This window comes from Elephas maximus, chromosome 1 (genome assembly GCF_024166365.1).
Source record: "Elephas maximus indicus isolate mEleMax1 chromosome 1, mEleMax1 primary haplotype, whole genome shotgun sequence".
In the NCBI taxonomy this organism is placed as follows: Eukaryota; Metazoa; Chordata; class Mammalia; order Proboscidea; family Elephantidae; genus Elephas; species Elephas maximus.
This window is the reverse complement of record NC_064819.1, coordinates 71934150-71961080: the sequence shown is the minus strand read 5'-3', so window position 1 is coordinate 71961080 and position 26931 is coordinate 71934150. Positions and strand designations below refer to the sequence as shown.

The 26931-nt window shown below is 38.6% G+C and overlaps 1 protein-coding gene across 7 annotated transcripts in view; it reads left to right on the top strand.

The window, feature by feature from the left end:
- The window catches only part of LOC126076526 (cytidine monophosphate-N-acetylneuraminic acid hydroxylase), a 509905-nt gene that overhangs the window by 428193 nt on the left and 54781 nt on the right, over positions 1-26931 (top strand). For all 7 annotated transcript variants that reach the window (XM_049885113.1, XM_049885103.1, XM_049885123.1 and 4 more), the window contains 2 exons: positions 14974-15083; positions 17205-17395. In XM_049885113.1, the coding sequence (XP_049741070.1) occupies positions 14974-15083; positions 17205-17395 (301 nt within the window). The remainder of the gene's footprint in view (positions 1-14973; positions 15084-17204; positions 17396-26931) is intronic.

Here is a 26931-nt window from a genome sequence, read left to right as displayed (position 1 = left end):
ATATAAGTCGTAACCATCCTTAAAACTGACTGCCACTTATGAGTGTGTTAGACACATTATGTTTCAGATGACAGCTATAGGAAACAAATAAACAAAAATAGATTTGATCTGATTGGAGGAATCACAGAAAGCTTCGCGTCAGGGATGGCTGTTTGCTGGGTCTTGAGAGATGAGCAGAATTTCAACAGGCAGAAGGGAATTCAACAGAAAGTAAGGCATTTCGGGTAGAGGGAACGACTTGGCAATTTTAGCATGTTTGGGGACCAATGTGTAGTTTAATTTGTCTGGAGTATATACCAAACCATTGGCGGTCAAGTCTATTCCAACTCATAGTGACCCTGTAGGACATAGTAGAAATGCTCCATAGGGTTTCCAAGGCTGTAAAATCTTTATGGAAGCAGACTGCCACATCTTTCTCCTGTGAAGCAACAGGTGGGTTCAAACCGCTGAGCTTTCAGTTAGCAGGCAAGCACTTAGCCACTGTATCAGCAGGGCTCCTTAGGGGGAATATTGTATAGGGCATGTAAAGTCCTGAGCAGAGTCTTTGTTGTGCTGTTGAATTGATTCCAAATCATATCGACCCCATTTGACAGAGTAGAACTGCCCCATAGAGTTTTCTAGACTGTAATCTTTAGGGTAGCAGATTGGAGCTGCTTGGTGGGTTCCAACTGCCAACCTTTCAGTTAGCCACCAAGTACTTAACCATCGCACCACTGGGGATTCTTACGGGAGTTCCTGTATCGTGTAAGCAGTTAACACGCTTGGCTGTTAGCCACCAGGTTGGTGGTTTGAGTCTACCCAGAGGTACCTCAGAAGAAAGACCAGCCATTGAAAACGCTACAGAGCACAGTTCCACTCTGACACAATTGCAGTAGCTGTGAGTCGCAACAGGTTTTACTGAAGAGGCAGAATACGAGACTTCAAAGATATGTTGCAAGGAGGGTCTTGAATATTAGTCTTAAGAATTAAGTCCAAATTAATATTTTTTAAGTGTGTGCTAGGTACAGTAATAGGTATTTTATGTGAATTGTTTCATTTTATCCTCACAGTGACCCTACAGTGCGGTAATGGGCAGTCAGTAACAGGGGTCATTTTCTTACCACGTTTATCAGTCCACCTGTCTCTGTGCCTAGACAGTCTTCCTTGCCCCCTGATACAAGAAAAGTACTGTCCCTGTTCCTAAGGCCAACCATGTCCCTCACACACTGGATCCTATTACCTTATACCTACCAAAGGACTTTGCTCTTGCAGTTGTCCTTTTCTGTCCTGAATCATCAATTTTTATCTCCCATTCTGTCTGCTCTTGTCAAGATCCTCAGTTATCCTAATGTTGCTAAACTTAGTGGTCACTTCTCCATTGTTATCTCACTCAGATTCTCAACAACATACACAACAGTGATCCATTCTCTCCTTCTTGGTAAACTTTCACTTCTTGGCTGTTGAAAAGCTGTACTCTATATTTGTTCACTGTTTGCTGCCCTAACAAATTACTACAAAATTCGAGGCTAAAAACAAGATCAGTTTATTATGTTACAGTTCTGTAGGTCAGAGGTCCAACGCAGATCTCTCTGGCTAAAATCATGGCATTGACAAGGCTGTTTTCCCTTCTGAAAACTCTAGGGGAGAATTTGTTTCCTTGCCTTTTCCAGATTCTAGAGGCCCCCTTTCTCCATTTCCAAAGCCATCTCTATGCCCTTTTTTTCATAGTTGCATCTCCCTCTGACGCTCTTCTTTGCCTCTCTCAACCACCTTTAAGGACCTTTATGATTTCACTGGGCCCACACAGATAATTCAGAGTAATCTCCCTATTTTAAGGTCAGCTGATTGGCAATTTAATTTCATCTACAACTTTACTTCCCCTTTGCCATGTAACCTACTGTACCCATGTGTACCAGGGATTAGGACACAGACATCTGGAGGGGCCATTATCTTGTCTACCACACTCTCCTGATTTTTATTCCATCACAATAACCAGGTTTTCCAAGTCTCCTGTGCTGACTCATCTCCTGCTAGACTTCTGAGTGTTAAAATGCCCTTGCACTCAATCCTAAATAAACTCTCTTTATCTATAATCCTTTCCTAAGTGATCACATCTAATCCTACATCCTTAAACACCATCTTTACTTAGATGATTTAAAAAAAAATTTGCCTCCAGCTTTCGCCTCATTTTCTGAGCTCCAGCCTCTGATATCCAGCTCCTACTCAAACTTTTATCACGGATTCTAATAGGCATTGCAAATATATGGGCAAAACAGAACTCTTAGTGCTCACCCCCACCTTATCTTCAAACCTGTTCCACCTCCAGCCTTCCTCATCTCCTTAAATGGTGCTATAACCACTCAACTAAACAAGCCCAAAACCTGAGAGTCAACCTCGAGTCTTCTTCCTTAAACCCTCACATCCAAACCTATAATAAATTCTGTTGCCTGTATACCAAAACACATTCTGAATGTGTCTATATCTCTTGATTTCTACCTCCTTCATCTGAGTTTAAGTCACCATCACCTTTTTGCCTGGACAACTGGCCTCCCTGTTTCTATACTTGCCTTTCATAGTCCATTCTGCTTACAACACCCAGTTATGTCTCTAAAAAAATTCAAACAGCGAAAGCACTGGAGCCTGAGAGCTAGGTTGGAGTTTGGATCCTTACTCAGACACTCACTTAACTTAAGTGAATTTGGGCAAGTTATTTAATCTCTTTGTGCCTTAGTTTCCTCAAAGTTAAAATAGAAATAATATTGATACCTATCCTATTGGGTTGTTATATGAATTTAAAAGTTAACAGACATTAAAGTCTCATTACTTGGCACATGAAGCATAATGACTTATTTGCATATGTATGTTTCCAGTAATCTTTCTACATCCCTTCAGCTGGGGCCACAGAGGCAGGAAGGAGAGACTGCCCTCCCACACAAGTTTGAGTTAGCTGGAATACAGAATGGCACTGGAAATTGACACGAAGAGTGTTGCTGCCATGCCAGGTGAAGGACAAGCACCAGAGGTGGCAGCAGGGTCAGTGTGATGTCTAGAAATAACAAAGCCTGGTGAAATTCAGTCTTCACCCACATGAGAAAACACTACGAGGATGGAAAAATTTTATTAACAGAGCCCTCTTTTCAGTCCAATGCTACCAATCAGTATTGGTGATTACAGTATTGAAATCACTGTAGTGATTTCATGCCTCATCCCCAGAAGAAAAAGGAAGGATTGATCTCATTCTGGGATAGGTTACAAGCTGTAATTATTTGGCTTTATTATTATTATAAAAATAATACATGACCATAAAAAAAAAAAAGCTGAAAAATAGAAGGAAGAAGAATCTTACCTACACTTGTATTACCTAAAGACAACCTTTGTCTTTTTCTTTAATTGAGATATAGTTCACATACCATAAAATTCACCCTTTTGGAGTGACCTCAGTGGCTTTTAGTGCAATCACAATGCTATCCAACCACCGCTACTACCTAATTCCAGAACATTTTCATCACTCCAAAAAGAAAGCCTGTAACCACGAGTCGTACTTCCTATCCAGCCCCCCAGCCCATGGCAACCACTAATCTACTTTCTGTCTATGAATTTCCCTAGTCTGAACATTTTATATAAATAGGATCAAACAATATGTGACCTTTTGTCATCTGGCTTCTTTCACTCAGCGTGATGTTTTCAAGGTTCATCCACGTTGTAGCACGAATCAGTATTTCATTCCTTTTTATACCTGAATAATATTCCATTGTATGTATATGTTGCTGTTAGTTGCCTTGGCATTGGCTCTGACTCACAGGGACCTTATGTATAACAGAAATAAATATTGCCTTGTTCTGCGCCATCATTATTGTGGTTGCTATGTTTGAGCCCATTGTTTCTGCCATTGTGTCAATCCATCTCACTAAGAGCCTCCCGTGCCTTCACTGACCCTCCTCTCTACCAAACATGTTCTTTTTAAGCTATTGCTTGTTCTTCATGACGTGGCCAAAGTAAGCAAGCCAAAGTCTTATCATTCTCACTTCTAAAGAGCATTCTGGGTGTATGTAAAGATACAGCGTATTTTATTTATCCACTCATCAGTTGATGGATGTTTGGGCATTTGGGTTATTTCCACTTTTTGGCTATTATGAAGAATGCTGACATGAACACTTGTGTATAAGTTTTTGTGTGTACATATATTTTCAGTTCTCTTGGTTATGTATCCAGGAGTGGAATTGCTGGGTCACATGGTAACTTATGTTGAACTTTTTGAGAAAATACCAAACTGTTTTCCAAAGCAGTACTCTATTTTACATTCCCATCAGCAATATATAAAGGTCCAGTTTCTCTACACATGCACTAACATTTGTATTGTCCATCTTTTTATTTACAACTATCTAGTGGTTTTGATTTTCATTTTCCTGTAATGAATTATGCCGCGTGTCTTTTTATATACTGGTTGGCCATTTGTATATCTTCTTTAGACAAATCTGTTCAGATCCTTTGCCCATTTTTTAATTAGGGTTTTTTTTTTTCTTGTTATTGATATGTAAAAAAAAAAAGTGTCCTTTATATATTCTTGAGACAAGTCCCTTATCATATTATGATTTGCAAATATTCTCTCCCATTCCATGGCTTATCTTTCACTCTTAGGTAGCACCCTTTGAAGCACAAAAGTTATTTATTTTGATGAAGTCGAGTTTATCCATTTTTTTTTTTTTTCGTCACTGTGCTTTTGTTGTCTTATCTAAGAAATCATTGCCCAATCCAAGGTGATGGAAATTTACTCCTATGACTTCCTTTAAGATTTTTATAGTTTCAGCCCTTTTAAGTTTTTGATCTATTTTGAGTTAATTTTTGTATGTGGTGTGAGGTAGGGTCCAACTTCATTCTTTTGCATGTGAAATAGTGTTGTCGCAGCACTATTTGTTGAAGAGACTATTTTTTTCCAACTGAATTGTTTTGGCACCCTTGTTAAGCATCAGTTACCTGTAAATGTGAGGATTTATTTCTGGACCCTTAATTTTATTCCCTTGATCTGTATGTCTACCCTTATGCCAGTTCAACACTGTTTTGACTACTATAGCTTTGTAGTAAGGTTTCAAATCAGGAAGCTTCAGTCCTCCAACTTTGTTTTCTTTTTCAAAATTGTTTTGACTATTCTGAACCCCTTGAATTTCCATATGGATTTTAGGATCGGCTTGTCAATATGCGGAGGGAAAAGTTAGCTCAAATTTGAAGGGGAATGCATTGAATTTTAGATCAATTTTGGGAATATTGCTATCTTAACAATATTGTCTTTCGATCATGGGACATCTTTCCATTTATTTAGATCTTCTCCATTTCTTCCAGCAGTGTTTTGTAGTTTTCAGAGCATAAATCTTGCCCTTCTTTAGTTAAATTTATTCTGAAGTATTTTATTCTTTTTGGTGCTATCGAGTTGGAATTATTTTCTTAACTTCATTTTCATATTATTCATTGCTTGTGAATAGAAACACAGTTGATTTTTGTATATTGACCTTATATCCTGCAACTTTGCTGACCTTGTTTGTTTGTTCTTGTAGTTTTTAATGGTTTCCTTAGGATTTTCTATATACAAGATCATGTCATCTGTAAATAGAAATAATTTTACTTCTTCCCTTCCACCAATATGGATGCTTTTTCTTTTATGTTCTTGCCCAATTGCCCTATCTTGTTCCCGCTCTTAGAGCAAAAGCTTCTAGTCTTTCATTACTAAGTATAATGTTAGCTGTGAGATTTTGTTAGATGCCCTTTATTGTGTTGAGGAAATTGCCTTCTATTCCTTGTTTGTTGAGTGATTTTATCATAAAAGTTGTTGCATTTTGTCAAATGCTTTTTTGCATCTGTTGAGATGATTATGTGGTTTTTGTCCTTTATTCTACTAATATGGCATATTGCATTGATTGACTTTCGAATATTGAACCAGCCTTGCATCTCTGGAGTAAATCCCACTTGTTTAACTCTATGTTGATGAATCCTATTTGCTAATATTTTGTTAAGATATTTACATGTATTCATAGGAAACATTGGTCTGTATATATATATTTTTTTTTTGCAATGTTTTTGTCTGGGTTTGGTATTGGTATAACACTGAGCTCATAGAATGAGTTGTGAAGTGTTATTATCTTCTCTCATCTTTTGGGACAGTTTGTGAGAAGGATTGGTGTTGTTTTCTAAATGCTTGTTTGAAGTCACTGGTGAAGCTATCTGGGTCTGTACTTTTTGTGGGAAGTTTTTGATTACTAGTTTATTCTCTTTACTTGGTTTAGGTCTACTCAAGTTTTCTATTTTTGCTTCAGTCAATTTTGTTCATTTCTTTTTAGCAGTTGTCTGTTTGATCTGGTTTATCTAATTTGTTGGCATACAATTATTTGTAGTATTTCGTATAAACTCTTTTATTTCTTTAAGATCATTAATAATATTTTCTCTTTCATTCCTGATTTTATTGATTTGAGTCTTCTCTCTTTTTCTATTGTCAGTCTAGCTAAAGATCTGTCAAATTTCTAAAGAATCTTTTCAAAGATCCAACTTTTGGTTTCATTGATTTTCTCTCTTGTTTTTCTATCCTCTTGTTCAATTATTTGTGCTTTAATTTTTATTATTTGCTTCCTTCTGCTTGTTTTCAATTTAGTTTACTCTTTTTTTCCTAGTTTTTTAAGGTGGAAAGTTATTCCTATTTTTTTTAACATAGGAATGGACAGTTATGTTTCCCTCTAAGCAATGCTTTAGCTGTATTCCATAAGTTTTAGCATGTTGTGCTTTTATTTTAATTCATATCAATGCATTTTAAAATTTCTTTTATGCTTTCTTCTTTGATCCATTTGTTATTTAGAAGCATATTGTTTAGTTTCTGCATATTTATGAATTTCCCAACTTTCCTTTTCTTACTAATTTCTAATTTCATTTCATTGTGTTAGAGGACATAATTTGTATACTTTTTAAATTTATGGAACTTGTTTTATGGCCTAACATATGGTTTATGTTGGAGAATGTCTCATGTACACTTGAGAACAAAGTATATTCTGCTGTTACTGGGTGGAGTGATCTATAAAGATCTGTTAGTTCTAGCTGATTGCAGTGTCATTGAAGTCTATTTCCTTGCTTATCTTCTTTCGGGTTGTTCTATCATCCATTATCCCTTTAGGCATATTTTTACAAACTGTTGTAGTTATTCTGCATAAGTTTTTTTGTATCTTCTTTTTTTGATCTTGTTAACAGTACAATAGTTATTATTCATACTCCTATGTTGGATAAATTGTAAAGTGTGTTTACATTAAGAATTAATTTATGTAATTTATTTAACTATTTCTCTGTTGTCAGAATTTAGGCTATTCACAGCTTCATTTTTTGCCACTAAAAATAAAACCATGGTGTTTTTGTGCACAAGAGCATCTCTGTATTTAGACTTGTTTCCGTAAGACAGTTGAATTACTGGTAAATGGGTATGACTATTTAAAGCTTCTACCCCACCATCACGTATACCTCAGCCTGAAGATGTGTTTCACATGAACTAGCAGCCTAAATGTGAAAGGTAGGACCATAAAAGTAACAGAAGAAATACAGGAGAGTATATTTGTAAGCTAGAGATGGGGTAGGACTTTTGACTCCTCAACAACACTTCAAGAGTACAGCTCATACCCCAGTCCCAGTGCTGTACAAAAGGGCGAATGTGATCTCATCATCACTAAAGATTTCTGCTTAATGAAGGTCATAATGGACAAAGTTAGACACAACAATTAAGGAGATTTTTTTTTTGCAATACTTAAAACAAATAAGCGGTTAATCTAGCATATAGGAGAAAGTAATGCAAACTGTCAAGGAAAAGGCAAGAAAGCCAGTATAAAACTGAGGAAAAGATACGCATTAACAATTTACAGAAGAAATCCAAAAGACTAATACCAGAGGAATATATGTTTGAAATCATGAATAATCAGAGAGTAGCAAAATAAACCACTGAGATGTCACTTTACATCTTTTTGACTGGCAAAAAAGTTAGAAACTAAAATGACACCAAATATTGGGAGGAATATACCAACCAAACCCATTGCCATCGAGTTGATTCCCACTCATAGCAACCCTACGGGACAGAGGAGAACTGCCCCATAGGGTTTTCAAGGAGTGGCTGGTGGATTCAAACAGCTGACCTTTTGGTTAGCAGCTGAGCTTATAACCACTGTGCCACCAGGGAAGGAATATAGGGAGATAGAAATCTCATGCATGTGACGGGCGTGTGGATAGTGCAGCCATTCTGAAGTGTAATCTGACAATCATGTGCTATGACTCATCGGTCCCACTCTTGCATGTATCTTAAAGAAATTCTGAAGTGGCAGAATCTGGGGCCCACCATTGGGAGGGTCAATTCACCACTGGGAGAGTGAACAGATAAAATGTGGTATATATGCACCAAAGATTACTAAACTCCAGTTAGAAGGAGGCTAAATGTACACATGGCAAAACATACCTAGATCTTAAAAATATAGTATTGAGTGAAAAAGATGAAGACATGGACTGGAGACCTATAACCCAATACATTTATGTCAACTAAAAGTGCCTGCATACAATATAACACACATTTTACATGAATATTCAAATGGTAGTCTATAAATGGGGAGGAGAGTGAGAAATGGAAATTAAAGGAAATAAGCAAATAGAACAAGAGAGAAGCTTCACGTGGATCAAATGAACTCACATATGTCATGAACTGAGAAATATGACTAACATAACCCTCTTCACTTGAGATCCTAAATGACTGAAAGAATGAATGAGTCCATTGTCCATTCATCTATTCTTTAATAGGTATTGGATCACCTTCCATCCTTTGGTCCGAATCAGTTTTTTTGCTCTTACCAATTAATGTTTGAGCCTGTCTTTTTTCCTCATCCCTAATCAGTTCAGGGTATTCTTAGTCTTTCAGGCTCTTCCCACTTAAGGCAAAAATGGCATCTCGTTGTTTTAATATGCATTTGTCTCTCAAACATGATGCTAACATTTTCCAAGTATCTTTGCCAGATTATTTTGATGTCAGAAGTTTTCATTTTACATCTGTATTCAAATTTTCCATCGGGATTTTTTCAACTGCTGTTAAACTTATGAATCCTCCCTTATACTGATAAGGATAAATGTTCTATTTTATTCTTTTTAATTGCTTGGTGGCTTTTCTTTGTGTCTTTAATGAACTGGAATACTTAGCTAAGTGACTGCCACAGCCCCTTTTGTTAGATTGACATTTCTTTCCCACAGATTTGTGACACCTTCTTTAGATGTTCACAAATATGCAAGGAACAGAAGGAATATAGGAGAATATCATTGCCATATAATTAGGATCCTCGTCTTGGCTGTCTTTATGCCAATATTTGCTGATTTAATTATTATGGTTTTCTAGTGTGTCTATCCTAATTCTTCATTATTCTTCTTTATAAAAAGATTTTAGGGAATGTCATTTGTTTGTCCTTCTAGATTAATATTACAGTCATAAACCAAATAACCTAGATTTCATTAGCTTGTAAGGTCAAAATAAGGTTACCATGTTCTCACTACTTTATTTAGAGAGGCAGAAAGTTTGCAGATGTTACATGTTCTTCAGGGCACATATGCAATTTCTGTTCGTGCAGGAGGCATAGAGACCTTCGTGGCAGTTACTTCAGAACAATAGTTAAGAGCTGCAGGCTCTTACTTTGCTCAACTACTCTTGAGAGAGAAATGCCTTCGCACTGTCTAACTGGTATTTACAAGTATATAGGTTTATGTGTTTGTCTAATGTGGAACTTCCTTTTTAACTTGCTTCATCCTTTAAGGTAACATAATCACTATGATAATACTGTAATTTATTAAATGCCTTCCCTCTTTCAGGCCTGGTGCTAGGCACTTTAGGATCTATTGTATCATTTAGTCCTCATAACAACTCTATGTAGTATGTATTGTAATCTATTTTATAAATCAGGTAAATGAGGCCCAGGATACTGCTAATAAAAAAAAAAAGCTGTTAACAATTTAGGTTGCTGCTAATAAACAGTAGAGTCAGGATTCCAATCAGGCATTTTCAAAGCAGTCATTCTTTCCATTTCATGACATTGTTTTCCAGCAACCATGTAACCTGGAAATAATAGTAACCATATATCTTTATTAACCCACTTGCATTTTCCAGAACATAGTTAAGTAATAATGGTGATATCAAGCATCCTTTGTTCTTGATTTTACTAAGAAAGGCATTTATGTTCCACCATTAAATAAACTGATAGCTATTATTTCAAGAAAGGCATTGTTTTTATTATATTTCTTAAGCAATACTTAAAAAGTGTAAAAATTATACCATGGACATGCAGATTAAGACATAAGACATTAACAATGGAACATCTTTGTATACCTTTTATTGACTACGTTACATACCTCCTTCCAACTCCCAGAGGTAATCATTCTTCTAAAATTGGAGTTTTTTTTGATTCTTTATTAATATTAAATGATGCAGGAAGCATCAAAAGAAGATGGGAAGGATACCCAGAATTACATACCAAAAAGAATTGGTTGACGTTCAACCATTTCAGGAGGTAGCATATGATCAGGAACCGATGGTACTGAAGGAAGAGGTCCAAGCTGCCCTGAAGGCACTGGAGAAAAACAAGGCTCCAGGAATTGATGGAATACCAGATGAGATGTTTCGACAAATGGATGCAGGGCTGGAAGTACTCACTTATCTATGTCAAGAAATTTGGAAGATAGCTACCTGGCCAGACGAGTGGAAGAGATCCATATTTATGCCTATTCCCAAGAAGGGTGATCCAACTGAATATGGAAATTATCAAACAATACCATTAATATCACACACGAGTAAAATTTTGCTGAAGATCATTCAAAAGTGGCTTCAGCAGTACATTGATAGGGAACTGCCAGAAATTCAAGCCAAGTTCAGAAGAAGGTGTGGAATGAGGGATTTCATTGCTGGTGTCAGATGGGTCTTGGCTGAAAGCAGAGAATACCAGAAAGATGTTTACCTGTGTTTTATTGACTATGCAAAGGTATTTGACTGTGTAGATCACAACAAATTATGGATAACATTACAAAGAAGGGGAATTCCAGAACACTTAATTGTGCTCATGAGGAACCTTTACATAGATCAAGAGGCAGTTGTTCGGATAGAACAAGGTTATACTGATTGGTTTAAAGTTAGGAAAGGCATGTGTCAGGATTGTACCCTTTCACGATACTTATTCAATCTGTACGCTGAGCAAATAACCAAAGAAAATGGACTATATGAGGAAGACCAGGGTATCAGAATTGGAGGAAGACTCGTTAACAACCTATGTTATGCAGATGACAAAACCTTGCTTGCTGAAAGTGAAGAGGACTTGAGGTACCTTCTAATAAAGATCAAAGCCTTCAGTATGGATTACACCTCAACATAAAGAAAACAGAAATCCTCACAACTGGACCAATAAGCAACATCGTGATAAACAGAGAAAACACTGAAGTTGTCAAGGATTTCATTTTACTTGGATCCGCAATCAGCATCCATGGAAGCAGCAGTCAAGAAATCAAATGACACATTGCACTGGGGAAATCTGCTGCAAAAGACCTCTTTAAAGTGCTAAAAATCAAAAGATGTCACTTTAAGGACTAAAGTGCACCTGACCCAACCCATGGTATTTTCAATTGCCTCATATACATGTGAAAGCTGGACAATGTAGCAAAAAGAGCAAAGAACTGATGTCTTTGAATTATGGAGCTGGTGAAGAATATTGAATATACCATGAACTGCCTGAAGAACGAACAAATCTGTTTTTGAAGTACATCCAGAATGCTCCTTAGAAGCAAGGATGGTGAGACTTTGTCTCACATACTTTGGACATGTTATCAAGAGGTACCAGTCCCTGGAGGAGGACATCAGGCTTGGTAAAGTAGAGTGTCAGCAAAAAAGAGGAAGATCCTCAATGAGATGGGTTGACACAGTGGCTGCAACAATGGGCTGAAGCACAACAATTTTGAAGATGGCTCGGGACTGGGCAGTCTTTCGTTGTATTGTACATAGGGTTGCTATGAGTCAAAACCGACTTGAGGGCACCTAACACATCAACAACATTGTTAGTGTACTGGTTAGGTTCACAAAAGGAAAACAAATGGCACCCTTAAATTAGGATAATTTGGATGGTTTATTTACCAAAAAAGACTGTAAGATGCTCTTTCTTACTGATTTTATTAAGGAAGCCATTTATGTTCCACCATTAAATAAGCTGATAGCTATTATTTTAAGAAAGATATTGTTTTTATTACATTTCTTAAGCAATATTTAAGGAGCCCTGGCTACACGATGATTAAGCGCTTGGCTGCTAACCAAAAGGTGAGCAGTTCGAACCCACCAGCAACTACTTGGGAGAAAAGACCTGGCAATTTGCTCCCATAAAGATTACAGCCTAGGAAACCCCATGGAGCAGTTCTGCTCTGTCATATAGGGTCACACAGCAACCAAGCAATATTTTGAAAGCATAAAAATAATGAACACCCATGTATGCAGCACCCAGCTTAAGACATAAAACATTTAACAACGGAAGCTCTGTACATACCTTTCCTTGACCACATCACATTTCCCCTTCCAACTCCTGGAGATAATCACTCTTCTGAATTGGGGTTTTAAGGGTAGCTGGTGCAAATGGTTTGCTCTCATCTACTAACCTGAAAGTTGACAGTTTGAACCCACCCAGCAGCGCCGCAGCAGAAAGGCCTGGCGACTTGCTTCCATAAAGATTACAGCCAAGAAAATTCTTTGGACAGGTTTACTCTGCATAACATGGGGTTGCCATGAACTGGGGCCAACTTGATTGCAACTTTTTTTTTTTTTAATTTATTTATTATTGTGCTGGGTATGTCCACAAAAGGAAAATAGATAGCACCTTCAAATCAACATAATTTATCTAATTTGTCTTTAGTTGTTCAGGTTTTTGGTGTCATAGCTATGATGCCATTTTGAAAAACAGGGTTTTCTTATAAAAATTTTATGCTTTTTAACTCATATTTAGGTGACTGGTCTATTTTGAGTTAATTTTTGTATTTTATAGTTTTTAACTCATATTTAGGTGACTGATCTATTTTGAGTTAATTTTTGTATATGGTGTGATGTATGGCTCTAACGTGCGCAAAACCTTTTTCATAAACTTTGAAGAAACTGGGAAGTGAATGGCTTTGAGAGCAGGGCAGTGGTGCCATCTCCACAGTGACTGACTTGGTCTAAGACCTTATTTGCTTTCATTTAGCAATTAGTAATAAGGGCTGGCATTTGGTAGGATTAACTATCCTTGGAGGTAGCTAGGTTTAAAGATGAAAACAGTGAAGAACAGAGACATTAAGTAACATGCCAAAGGTCACCCAGCTTTTCCAAACAGGGGAGAACAAAGGTTCCAAACCAGACCATCGGACTTCCAAGCTCCTGACCATCACCACTTTGCTTACGGCTTTCCAGCATTATGTTGAGAGCTCTCAGAATGTGATCTTATCTCCCTCCAGTTGATCTTCTCCATGGCTTTCATAGTGATCTTTCTAAAATTAAGCTCTGATTTTATTACTCCCTTGCAGTTATTGCTTTCAGCTACAGGCAACAGAAAACCCAAATAATGATGGGCTGAACATATAGGAGCTGTTCTCTCTCATAACAGGAAGTTGGAACACAGGCAGTCCTGGGTAGTATATGGGTAGATGTTGCATGGTTTATTACAGACTCAGTTTCCTTCTATCTTCCTGCTCTGCCATCTTTAGTACATGGCTATTTTCCTCAGGGTTTCGAGATGGCTCCTGCTCCTGCAGGCATGGCAACCAACTTCCAAACAAGAGGGAGACAGCCAAAAGGCAAATGGTTCAGGTCCTTTGAGACTACCCTTCTTTGACAGAAAAACAGCAGTTTTCCTGGAAGTCCCATCAGTAGGCTTCTGCTCACATTTCATTGGCCAGAACTATATGTACTGTACCTCAGAGCTGTCTATGGCCGCTCATAATTGCAAGGGAGACTGGGAAATCATGACCTTTAGATAGGCATATCACCACTCCTAGTAAAACTAGGATGCTAATAGGAAGGGAGAAGTACAGAATGCCATCTATTTAGGCCACCAGTGTCTGTCACGCTTGCTTAAAATTATTCAGTGTCCCCTCACCACCACAAAGTAAAACCCAAACTCCTTAGCGTGGTAGCTAAGGTCCTTTGTGAACTCCCCTGGCTACTTGTCTTTCCTGCCTGACTCAGACACCAATTTCTTCAGTCATAAATTACCAGTCACTTTGTGAATACCAAGCTCTCCCATGCCTCCACACCTTTGCATATACTGTTCTTTCATTCCTTCTGTCTTACAAAATCATATTTCTTTTGTCTGCTTCCAAATACTTTATCTTGCAAGTCTAGCTTAAGAGTTATATCCTATTTGAAATCAACCTTGACTCTTGGAAACTGACCAGGTGCTCCTTCCTCCACACTCCTGTGTTGTTAGCTGCCATCAAGTTGACTCTCACAGTGACCGTACGTACAAAAGAACGAAATGTTGCCCAGTTCTGCCTCGTCCTCATGATTGCCAGCATGTTCAAATCCATTGTTGCAGATGTTGTGCCAAGCCATCTCACAAAAAGTCTCCCATGCCCTTGTTGACACTCTACTTCATCAAAGACTATGTCTTCCTCTAATGATTGATCTCTCCTGATGGCGTATCCATAGCCATCCTGAACCCATCTCTATAACATGCATTTAGTTGTAGTGAAGTTGTTGTGTGTGTCTGTGTCCCTGGTGTGACCGGGATCTCATGAGTTTTCCAGTGTAATTTGAATGAAGAAATGAATTGGTATTCCTCTTAAACCTTTGTCTTAGCAGGTATTGCTTGACCCAAGTGAACATTGCCTTTTGCTTTGATTTTCCTTGGATTTTGGCACTCTTGGGTACCTGGGCCATGCATTTCTATTTCAGTGATGCTTCTAAAATATCATTTTTGTTGTTAATCCAGCTTTGTTTCCCTTTGGTTCTAGTTGTTGAAATGGATGAAAAAAATGGACTTTCACTACTAGAACTGAGTCCTCCTAATCCCTGGGATTCAGATCCAAGAACTCCTGAAGATTTGGCTTTTGGAGAAGTGCAGGTAAAAAAATAAATAAATAAATAAAACGATAATATTCTTAAAAATAAAACCAAGATGTTCATTTGTTGCAGTTATAGATTTATTTTGTACCCTGCATTACTATGAATATTCTTAAAAAAAAAAAATTTTTTTTTTTTTGAATATTCTTAGAGGTGGCTAATTCAGAAGGGCATATAATAAAATCATTCTGTCGAGCAAGTTTCTTTCAGAGACTTCTAGAACTTGGCAAGAATTTTAAGGAAATATAGTCAGAAAGAAACTTTAAGCGGAGCTCCCAAAGATGAGTTATGAAAAACTAAAGAAGGGAGTTCAGAAATTACTCTCGATGTCGGTTTACTGTCTGATAGAATGGCTAGTTGTGTATTTCTGCACCTAAGATCTTTTTACCAACTACCTTGTGTCTTCTCCTGGCTTCAGCAGAGATTTTTTCCCCCACAAGGAACACTCTGGTAGTTTGGGAGAGTTAAACAGCAAAAACTCATTTTTTTCTGGATATTTGGGAAGCTTGTGAAAACATCAGTTATTTTTTTAAGAAAACAAATGGGAATGTACCCAGAATAAAACGAACAACAAACAAACAAGCGAAACCAGCTGTTGCCGAGTTGATTCTGACTCATGATGATCTCAAGTGTTTCAAAATGGAACTGTGTGCCGTAGGATTTTCAAAGCTATGACCTTTTGGAAGCTGATGCCAGACCTTCTTTCCAAGGTGCCTCTGAGTGGGTTTAAATCACCAACCTTTCTGCTAGTTGTTAAGCATTTAATGATTTGCTCCACCCAGGGACTCCTGTACCCAGAATAAAAAACCCATTGCTGTCAAGTTGATTCCAACTCATAATGACCCAAGATTGACATAATAAAAAACTTAATTTCTTTGACCTCTCCTTACCCCTTTTTTGGCTCTCCACACAACAGTTTCTGTTACCTTACCTCTGCTCCCTGAATGCATCTCTGTTTCCTATGGATGTGCCAGACCATGGAAAGGGAGTGAGGAATTGATTTGGAATTCCCCAACCTGTTCCTGTCTCAAAGCCATTGTGAGTAGCCATTCTCAGAGGATCCTGGCATCCTGAAGGGATGAGTTACCAGGTAATTTGGAAGAGAAAGTCCTCCAAGTCTGTTTAACCAGTTGCCAGCCCACTCTGCCTGCGCCAAGCTACCCAAACTCACAGAGAATCATTCCTTCGTATTCTTATTCACAGCCACTCGGGCATTTAAATCCTCACGTACCTGTCATCACGTTTCTACTACCTTTCCTTGTAAACCGTGATGTGGAGGCACTGATCACAAAAGATGTTCTGCAGTGCAGACTGTAAATAACTGTGTAGGAACTAATTTAAATAGAGTAAAACTTGTTAGTGGTCATTGAGTCTGCTCTGACTCATGGCAACTCTATGTACGACAGAATGAAACATTGCCATCTTCATGAGCATTGATACGTTTGAGCCCATTTGTGTGGGCACTGTGTATTGAGTGTCTTCTAACCTAGGGGGCTCATCTTCCAGCACTGTATTATACAATATTCCATTGTGATCCATAGGGCCTTCATTGGGTAATTTTCAGGAGTAGATCCACAGGACCTTTTTCTCCTAGCCTGTATTAGTGTGGAAGTTCTGAAGAAACCTGTCCATACATGGCCCTGCAAGATGCAAGCCACCACAGTACGGCAAACTGACAGACAAGTGAAGGAGAGTAAAACTAGGGAAATCAATTGGTTTGACGCCTAAGGAGTCACACTGGGTCTAGCAAACAGCTAATGTGCTCAGCTGCTAACTGAAAGGTTGGAGGTTCAAATCCACCCAGAGGTGCCTCGGAAGAGAGGCTTGGCAATCTAGTTCCAAAAGATCACAGCCATTTAAAACCCTATGGAGCACAGTCCTACTTTGACACACGTGAGATCACCATGAGTTGGAATTGACGCCATGGCAACTAGTTTTTTTTTTTTATTTTGCTGGGAGTTGTGCTCCATATGAAGCTTCCTGCTGAGTTCCACTTGAGTCCTGTGTTTTTGCCTGACCGTGCTTAGGAGCAAAGTTTTCCAACATGGTTTATTCAATTAACCAGTTCATTGTTGCTAGCCAGTAGGGATTTGATAATACGAATCTCACACTCTTCCAACAGGTAACGTATCTCACTCATGCCTGCATGGACCTCAAACTGGGAGATGTGAGGATGGTGTTTGACCCTTGGTTAATTGGTCCTGCTTTTGCCCGAGGATGGTGGTTGCTCCATGAGCCTCCCTCTGATTGGCTGGAGAGGCTGTGCCAAGCTGATCTAATTTACATCAGTCACATGCACTCGGATCACCTAAGGTAATGAAGTCCTGAGGACTCAACTCATAAGAGAATGCTGCAGTAAAGATATAATGTGTTTTCAGTTTTATTACTTTATAATGTCTGTTTTTATAGTGTTCGTTTTTTTTAGTTATATGATAAAGGAGCCCTGGTGGCACAGTGGTTAAGTTCTTAGATGCTAACTGAATGGTCAGCAGTTAGAACCCCAGAGGCATAGCGGGCGGTGGTTAGAGGGGGACGTTTGTACCCAGGTGCAAGTCCAAGGGGTCAGGGACCAGACGAGGCCAGCCTTAGAGATTGTCCCTGGGCACTCCTTAGCCTCACTGTGCCTCTGTCAAAGCCACTAGCCACTCCGAGGGAGAAAGATGTGACAGTCTGGAAACCCTATGGGGCAGTTCTACATTGTCCTACAGGGTTGCCAGGAGTCAGAACTGATTTGATGGCAGTGGGTTTGGTTCAGGTTTTGTTTTGAGGGTCCTTTTACAATCACTGCTCTCTTTGAAGTAGGTTCATTTGGAATGGGGGAAAGAAGACTAATAAAGATAAATACATTTTCATAGTAATTTCATACTTTTAAAAGTGCTTTCACATTTTATATTGTTGGGAATGAAGAAGAAGGAGCTATTGTGGGCGGGGACAAGTTACCCAATAAGCAAGGTAAGCATGTGCATAGGGCATTAACAAAACAGGGGCACTAGCTGTCCAAAGGAAACCCTGGTGGTGTAGTGATTAAGTCCTACGGTTGTTCGAATCCACCAGGTGTTCCTTTGAAACCCTATGGGGCAGTTCTACTCTGCCCTATAGGGTCACTATGAGTTGGAATCGACTTGACAGCAATGGGTTGGTTGGTTGGTTAGTTGTCTAAAGCAAAGATCTGTAGTTGCCAAGCATACAGGACACAGGCAAAAGCAAGTGCCACAGTGGAAAGGAACGGGCAGGGCATTAAAAGAAAATGGTACCAGCTCTAGTGCATGACAGCGTGCTGGCTGGAAATAGAGTTCAGGCAGGGTCGCAAGGGCGCCCACGAACGGGTTGTTTAAAAGCTATGATGCCCCTGCCACTTCAACATCTTTGTTGATATCTGTCTCCTATGGTCCCCTCCTGTGTAACTGAAACTTCTTATCTCAATGGGTCTCTTAGGAGTATACTATTTCTTTCTAATAAACAAGAGGTGGGGTGTAAGCTCTCAAGTCTAACTCTTGCTCCATTTACCCACTAAAAATTTTATAATGCAGTTCAACTCATTCTGCTAAAATGGTATACGCTACTTCTGCATTCAATTGCTAATATCATAGTTGCATTTTAAAAGAAGTTATATCATGGATAGCTAAGACACACACACACATATATATGACATACATGTATATATTTGTATAACTCACATATCCTGTTTGGATGCCTGAGTAAGCAGAGGAGGGGGCACCACAGACTATCAGTGCTTAGGCCTTCACATGCCTAAATCCAGTCCTAACTGTGGGAAAGAGAACAAGGGTTAACAACTGTCTCCAGTCTCTCACTTCCAACCAGCCAGGCACTTGGTAGAAGTCTAAGCTTAAAGGTCATCATAATTCACTTCCTCTTTCATCCCAACATTTATAGCAGGGATCAGAGAATTTTTTCTATAAAAAGACAGAAGGTAAATATTTTAGACTTTGCAAGCCATACACTCAGTGTCTGAACTACTTAATCTGTTGAGGCACAAAAGCAGCCACGAAGAGTGTTGAAGTGAATGAGCATGATTGCTGGAAACATGGCATAGAGGGGGTGGCATCTGACCTCCTCGAACTTCACAAGGAGGGAAAATCAAGATCAGCAGCCCAAGGCTGATTCCTATGAGGCAGAAGCCACACGTGCCTACTCCCTCTTCCCTTTTTACCAATTCTGACACCAACCTTTCCTTCCACGGCACTCTACTTCTCTGCTGGGTTCGATAATTCTTTGCAATGTTCGCACAGAATTCACAGACCATACTCATGATTATGGGGTTTATTAGGGAAGTAACAGGTTACAGTTTAGGATCGAGAATACTTAGGATACAGTTCTTCCGTCAGGACAGTCTCTTCTCAGCCATGCCACAGGTGGGTCTCTCCAGCCCTCAGCTTCTGCCCTGTTTGGACAAGTGTTACAAAGCTCTTTTAGCTCTGCTGATAAGTGCCCCTGAGGCACCCCCACCCTGCCAGTAAGCCTCGTGCCCAAAGGTGCTCAGCTTTCTTGCTCTGTGAGTTGGGAAGCCTCACAGCAGCTGTCTAGCACCAGTCTCCTGATTCCTGCCACCTCATGCTGCTGTCTCTCACTGTCTTCCATGTTACAGCTCCTCTCTCTGTCTCCTGGATCTAGGAGGTTCTCAGTGCAGGGCTCTCAGGTCCAAAGGATGTGTTCTACTGGCTATTCTTTCTTGGTGGTGTTGAGATCCTCCCTTCCCATCTCAAGGATGGCTCGTTTTAAGCCTAGCAGGATGTCAAAACTGACCAATCCCCTCGTTAGGGTTCCGTACACCTTATTTGCATGCTCCCACCCCCCCCCAAGGATGCTGTGTACCTTATTTGCATTATTAGCAAGATATCCAATCGTCTTGGTGGGCCACAAGCATCTTATTTACATAGTCCCACCCAATCATTTGGTGGGAGTTGCAGGCCCATGGCAAAAAAGACCATATAAAAGTAACTCATTATACTACAATTGTGTTCCAATGCAACTTTATTTATGGACAATGAAATATGAATATCATATAATTTTCACATATCACAAAATATTGTTCTCTTTTGATATTTTTATGACCATTTAATAAGGTAAAAACCATTCTTCACTCACCAAAAAAAAACCAAACCAGTTGCTATCCAGTCGATTCCAACTCGTAGCAACCCTATAGGACAGAGTAGAACTGGCCCATCTGGTTTCCAAGGAGTGCCTGGTGGATTCAAACTGCCAACCTTTTGGTTAGCAGCTGTACCGCAGTGTAGCTCTTAACCACTATGCCACCAGGGTTCCACTCTTAGCTCACAGGTTATACAAATATGACAGCAGATCAAATATTGCCCAGGGGTTGTAATTTGCCAACTCCTGATTTAGAGCATCCCAACACTTAGCTGAAGTCCTTGGGTGGCACAGTTAAGCGCTCCATTACTAGTTGAAAAGTTGATGGTTCAAACCCACCCAGAGGTGCCTCAGAAGACAGGTTTGGTGATCTGCTCCTGAAAGGTCACAGCCTTAAGAACTCTATGGAGCAGTTCTACTCTGCACACGTGGGGTCACCGGAAGTCAGAACTGACTTGACAGTAACCAACAACAACACTGAGCTCCTGATATTTTAGCCTTGAGTTAGCCTCATCTAACCCTTGACTGAAACTAGAACCAAATGATATGACGGGAACTGAAACTTCACCAATCCAGCAATCAAAAAGGAGGAGGAAGGAACAACTTCCACTTAAGAAACCAAGTATATTTGCAAATGAACTGAGTTTTCCAAAGTGGGAAGATGGTATTCCCAACCCCTTTGGTTAATTACAGGGTCATGTCCTTTAATTTTTGTTTTGAAGTTTGCAGCATTTCTAATGGATTGCCAACACACAGCAATGCCCACAATATTCTAATGAAGCAATTTCAACTTTTTTTTCTTGTGTGAGCTTGCATGAGAAGCAAAGTTCACACGTAAGACATCCTTTGACAGAAATATCCAAGGTTAGGAATAATATGTTGTTTCCTAGTTGACTGGTCCCTAGGTTTTCTATTCCAAAGTATATGGAATTTCTAAGGTATGAATATGCTCTAATTTGTTTTTTAAAGGAAATAATTGACAAATAAATAATTAGCTGTTTTAGTAACAAATTACCTGCAGCACACTCTTTATTGATTACAACCTACTAGTATACTGTGGTGCTGTGATTAAAAATTGCTTGTTGATTGCATGGTATCTTTGTCATACACAAGCTCCTGGAACTAAATTTGGACAATTTCAGAATTATGAGAGCCCTGGGTTCATGCATTGTGTAATAACAGTAATGTGTGGTGGCATTTTTTTATAGCTTGTATAGGGAACTGTGGTACTTATAGCTTGTATAAGGTTTTTTTTTTTGTATTATGCTATCATTTTTAATAAAATAGATAATTTCATATTACATAAGGAACAAGTCCGTCCACTCATTATTGATAAAGTTTTAGAAATACTTTTATAAAAAGTTTAATATTTGATTGAGAATGAATCCATTATAACATTATTTCTACAGATAACAGCTTTCCCATCCAACCCCATCTCTTATTTTGTAAAATTTTAAAAATACAGAAAAGTACAAAAAATAAGACAAGGTATCCATATACCACAATCCAGAAATAACCACTGTTTTTATATAGTTACTTACAGTCTTTCTTCATTTTCATCTTTTTTCCATTTTTAAGAGAAATGGGTGTTTATATATAAAGCTGAAGCCCCCTTTAGCGAATACCCATTCCACCTCCCACACTTACTGCCTTTCTTTAACTACTCTTCACAGGCAACCATTATCAAGAGTTTGGTTTGTAGCCTTCCAATCCATTTTTTAAATATTTACATATATTTATCCATTATCAATATATAGCACTGAATTTTGTGAGGAAAGTTTTCAAATTTACAAAAATGTCACTCCACTATATGCATCACTCTGCAATTTAATTTTCTCCCTCAACATGAATTTTGAGGTCTTTTTCTGTTAATACACATAAATCTTGTTGCATTTTACAGATACATTATTTCACCATAAGCATTTTCTATTTCATTCCTAAAGGGCATTTAGGTTGCTTTCAATTTTTGGATACTACAAACCATGCCACAGTAAATATCCTGGTATGTATTTCCTGAGTATACACACTCAGAGTAGAATTGGTAGGTATTTTTGGATTTGTTATACAGAATGCCTCCCTACTGCCAAGGTCATGATTTTTATATATAGCTTTTTCATATTCCTGTTTTTAATCCCTTTGGAATTAACTTTTGTTTATGCTCTATTTTTCCCCCTAGAGAAACCTCCAAACCATGTTTTAAATAGTCTCATCACCTCACTTCCTGATGCCATTTCTATCATTTCCAAATTATAATTAATGCACAGGTCTGCTTCTGGGTGTTCCTCTGTTCTGCTGCATTAATACCACAAGAGCTTTATATTACACGTAGATGGTGTCACCTCAGAACTTTCTCTCTTCCTTTCCCATACGTGTAACTTATTTTCCTTATTATGTTGGTGAGGATCTCCAGATCTATGCTGATAGCAATGATGATAACAGGCGTCTGTTTCTTGTTCCCAATTTTAATGGAAATGCTTCTAAAGTTTCAGCATTACCTTTGCTTTTTACTGTAGGTTTCTGCTGGACATAGTCTTTTTACACACAAATGTTGCTCTCTTCAGTATGACTTCTGGTGTCCAGTAAGTTTTTTGTCTTTGTTAAAGTTTCCCTCATTTGTGGTAGTTTGCTTCAGAATGATTATTTCTGATGTGCTATGAGGTGTAAATTCCTGATAAAAGCTTTCCCCATTCTCAAGGATTTTTAATGAGTATGAATTTTCTGGTGTCTAATGTGGTGTGACTTCTGGCTGAAAGCTTTCCCACATTCACTACATTGATAAGGCTTCTTACCTGTGTGTATTCTCAAATGTAGAGCAAGTATTGAGAATTGAGAGAAGGCTTTCCCACATTCATTACAACCATAGGGTTTCTTGCCAGTATGGCTTCTCACATGCACAGTAAGAGATGAGCTTTGAGAGAAGCCTTTTCCACATACCTTGCATTCATAAGGTTTATCACCTGAATGAATTCTCACATGTACAATAAGTGATGTTCGTTGAGAGAAAGCTTTTCCACATTCATTACATTCATAGGGTTTCTCTCCAGTGTGAATTTTCTCATGCTCTGTAAGGTTTGATTTGCCGCTGAAGGTTTTCCCACACTCCTTACACACAAAAGGCTTCTCTCCTGTGTGAATTCTCTGGTGTCTGAGGTTAGACTTCTGAATGAAAGCTTTCCCACAATCTTTACACTCAAAAGGTTTCTCTCCAGTGTGAATTTTCTGATGGGTGAGGAGGTTCTCCTTCTGGCTGAAGGATTTCCCACATTCATTACATTCAAAAAGCTTTTCTCCAGTATGAGTATTCTGATGTTTAATGACATACTGCTTTGGGCTGAAGGTTTTTCCACATTCATTACATTCAAAAGGTTTCTCTCTAGTATGAAAATGCTCATGTGCAGTGAGATTTGATTTGTGGCTGAAGACTTTCCCACATACTTTACAGGCAAAGGAGTCCCCCCCACTATAAATTCTCTCCTGACTAAGGTTTGACATCTGAATGGAAGCTTTCCCACATTCACAAGGTTTCTCCCCAATATGAATAAGGATTTACTTTCAGCAGAAGGTTCTTCCACATTTCTTACATTTACAGAGCTTCTCTCCTGTATAATCTTTCAAATGAAAAGGGAAGAGATTCAAGTAAAAACTTTATCATGTTCAGTACAAAGGTTTTTCTTCAGTATAAATTATCTAATACTCAATGAACTTTTCTTACACTTACTGATTTCTCCTCATTAAGAATTTCTTTCTGTTCAGTGAGATCTGTCATCTAGCTACAGGTTCTTCAATATTTCTCAGAACCACAAGGTTTCTCTCCAGCATGGCTTGTACATTTAATGAGATGTGACACGTGAGCCCAAGTTTTCTCACATTCAGTAAATTCATAGGGTGTTCTCCAGTATTAGTATTCAGGTATCAGATGGGGTTCAAATTTTTTTAACTGAAGGCATTTCCACACTGATTTAAAGTTAAAGGGGTTTATTACTATAAGGAGTGAACTGTGGCAGGGAAATTTCTAAACTAATTAAATTGATTCTTTGCTACACAGTACCCCTCATGATTAAGGTAGGTCTAAATTGTGTTTCAAACTTTCTAGATGAATTCAAAGAGGAGTTGCCTTAAAAAAATAAAGTATGAGATCAAAGGAAGTATTTTTCTAATTTTTGTGTATTCATGCCTTTTTCCTCAGTCTGTACTTTACTGGAGATGGATGCAACTTGCCTCCCAAGTCTTGTCACCTCTATCTGCTCATCTTCTTCTCAGACTTCTTCTCAAAATGCACTTTTCTCAGGATACTACTGGAAAATGTGCTTTGCCAAAATTAGTAGACAGAAAGGCCAGTCGATACAGGATCCAAGAAACCCACACACTGGACAGACTTCTGTCCACTTCTTTCCCCACCATCCAGGCTCGTCTTCTTGCTTCAACAGAGTGTCACTTTATTACCTGCTCCTACTTTCGCGCCACGTGGACCCAGGGCTGTATAAGGTTTTTATAGGGATAAAAATATTATGTAAATGAGGTGACTGCTTTATACTGTCTGTTATACGATGCAGTTGCCTAAGTCCTAACGAGAGACCTTCTATGGGGATACAGTGAGATGCTGAATTTTAGGGAGTGTTTTTTATTTTATTTTAAGGATTTTAGTCTCAGGGTGGCGCAAACAGTTAACTTGCTTGACTGCTAACTGAAAAGTTGGAGGCTTGAGCCCACCCAGAGGTGCCTTGGAAGAAAGGCCTGGCAAACTACTTCCAAAAAATCCGTCATTAAAAACCCTATGGAGCACAGTTCTAGTCTGACACATATGGGGTTGCCATGAGTTGGAGTCTACTTGATGGAAACCGGTAAAAGAGTTTTATGTCACTTATTTCCCAACCACTGGCCTAAAAATGAATTTAGTTTTAATTTCAGGGGTTTGTGTGAGCTGAAGTGTGCCACGCATTAGAGTACCAGTTTTCAACTGTAATGTCACAACACATTGCTGGGTAGCATATTGCAAATAACTTAATACTAAAAAGTAACCAAGGTTTGTAATTTTTACTCCTTTGGGCCTGTCTCCTTGAGAGACCCTCCCTCTTTGACTCTTTATTCGTTAACTAATAAACATGGGAGTTATTTGCCAGTAAGACTGTTTCCTCCATTTTGACCTTTATTTATTGAATAAAACCTCCCTGATTCAGAAAAACAAGGAAAAAGGCCAAAGTGTTTTAATAAACAGTCTTTATTTTTAAAAATATGTGATTTTTTAATGTAAATATGGAGTTTATTAGAAGATGTTATTAATAGATACCGGTAAGAATTATCAGCCGTTAAATAAATCACAAAACAATAATCTTTTAAGGCACAAGATTTGACTGTAGAACCAAGATATTGAAGGCAGAGTGAAAAAACCCTTGTTTTTTTTTTTTTAAATTGTACTTTAGATGAAGGTTTACAGAACAAGCTAGCTTCTCATTAGTACACATTGTTTCATGACATTAGTTAGCAAGCCCACAACATGTCGATACTTTCCCTTCTCCATCTTGGGTTCCCTATTACCAGCTTTCCTGTCCTCTCCTGCCTTCTAGTCCTTGTCGCTGGGCTGGCGTGTCTCTTTAGTCTTATTTTCTTTTATGGGCCTGTCTAATCTTTGGCTGAAGGGTGAACCTCAGAAGTGACATCATTACTGAGCCATACTCTTGGGATTTCTCCAGTCTCTGTCAGGCCAATAAATCTGGTCTTTTTTGTGAGTTAGGATTTTGTTCTACATTTTTCTCCAGCTCTGTCCAGGACCCTCTACTGTGACCCCTGGCAGAGCAGTCAGTAGTGGTAGCCGGGCACCATCTAATTGTACTGGCTCAGTCTGGTGGAGGCTGTGGTAGTTATGGTCCATTAGTACTTTGGACTAATCTTTCCCTTGTGTCTTTAGTTTTCTTCATTCTCCCTTGCTCCCAAAGGATGAGACCAGTGAAAAGCCTTGATTTTTTTGAATCCATTGGGGGGAAAAAAATCTACCAACCCCCTCCCCACCCCTTCCCCCCCATTCTACTATTTGGACAGCTTCTAACACAGTGCTGGAACTAGGCTGTTATTACAGTTAAGTTCTGATAAGCAGATTTGTTTATGCTTTCCTTATTATTTTGCCTGAAATTGTAGTCTATGTACAAGTCTGATTTTTCCACGATTCTTGCTATGCTCATTAAAATTGGGAACTATCTTATAATAGAAGAAACACTTGGTTTAAAGTCAGAAAAACCAAATATGTATACCAAATTACTATCTGTTAGATGTATATTTCTGAATATTTTTCCTCATGTGCAAAAACAATAAAAAAAAAAAAAAACCTCAGTTTTTTTTTTTGGAGTGGATCAAATAAAAAACATGTGACATTTCCCAGCACCCCGTTTGAGATAAAACAGGTACCTAGCCATTGATTTGTTTGTTATTCATCTTTCTACCACAACCCAGAGTTGTACACAATCCTTGCATATAAATGAATGCTTGATAAATGAAAGATGAGTTAATATATATAGTACTCAAAAATACTTGGGTGATTGACTGTGTACTGTGCCAGGATTACTACAGATGTTCAATGTAGTTTTTCTCTACATTATATTACCTTGCCTAGCTGGTAAGCTCTGACCCTCCTTAAGGACAAAGGACACATTCTTTGGCTACCAACCTTGGAAGGTTGAAAAACTCTGACCCATGGGTTCTCCTCATCCAGTGCTATGTCCTGGTCCTCTCTCTCACTGGGAGATGGT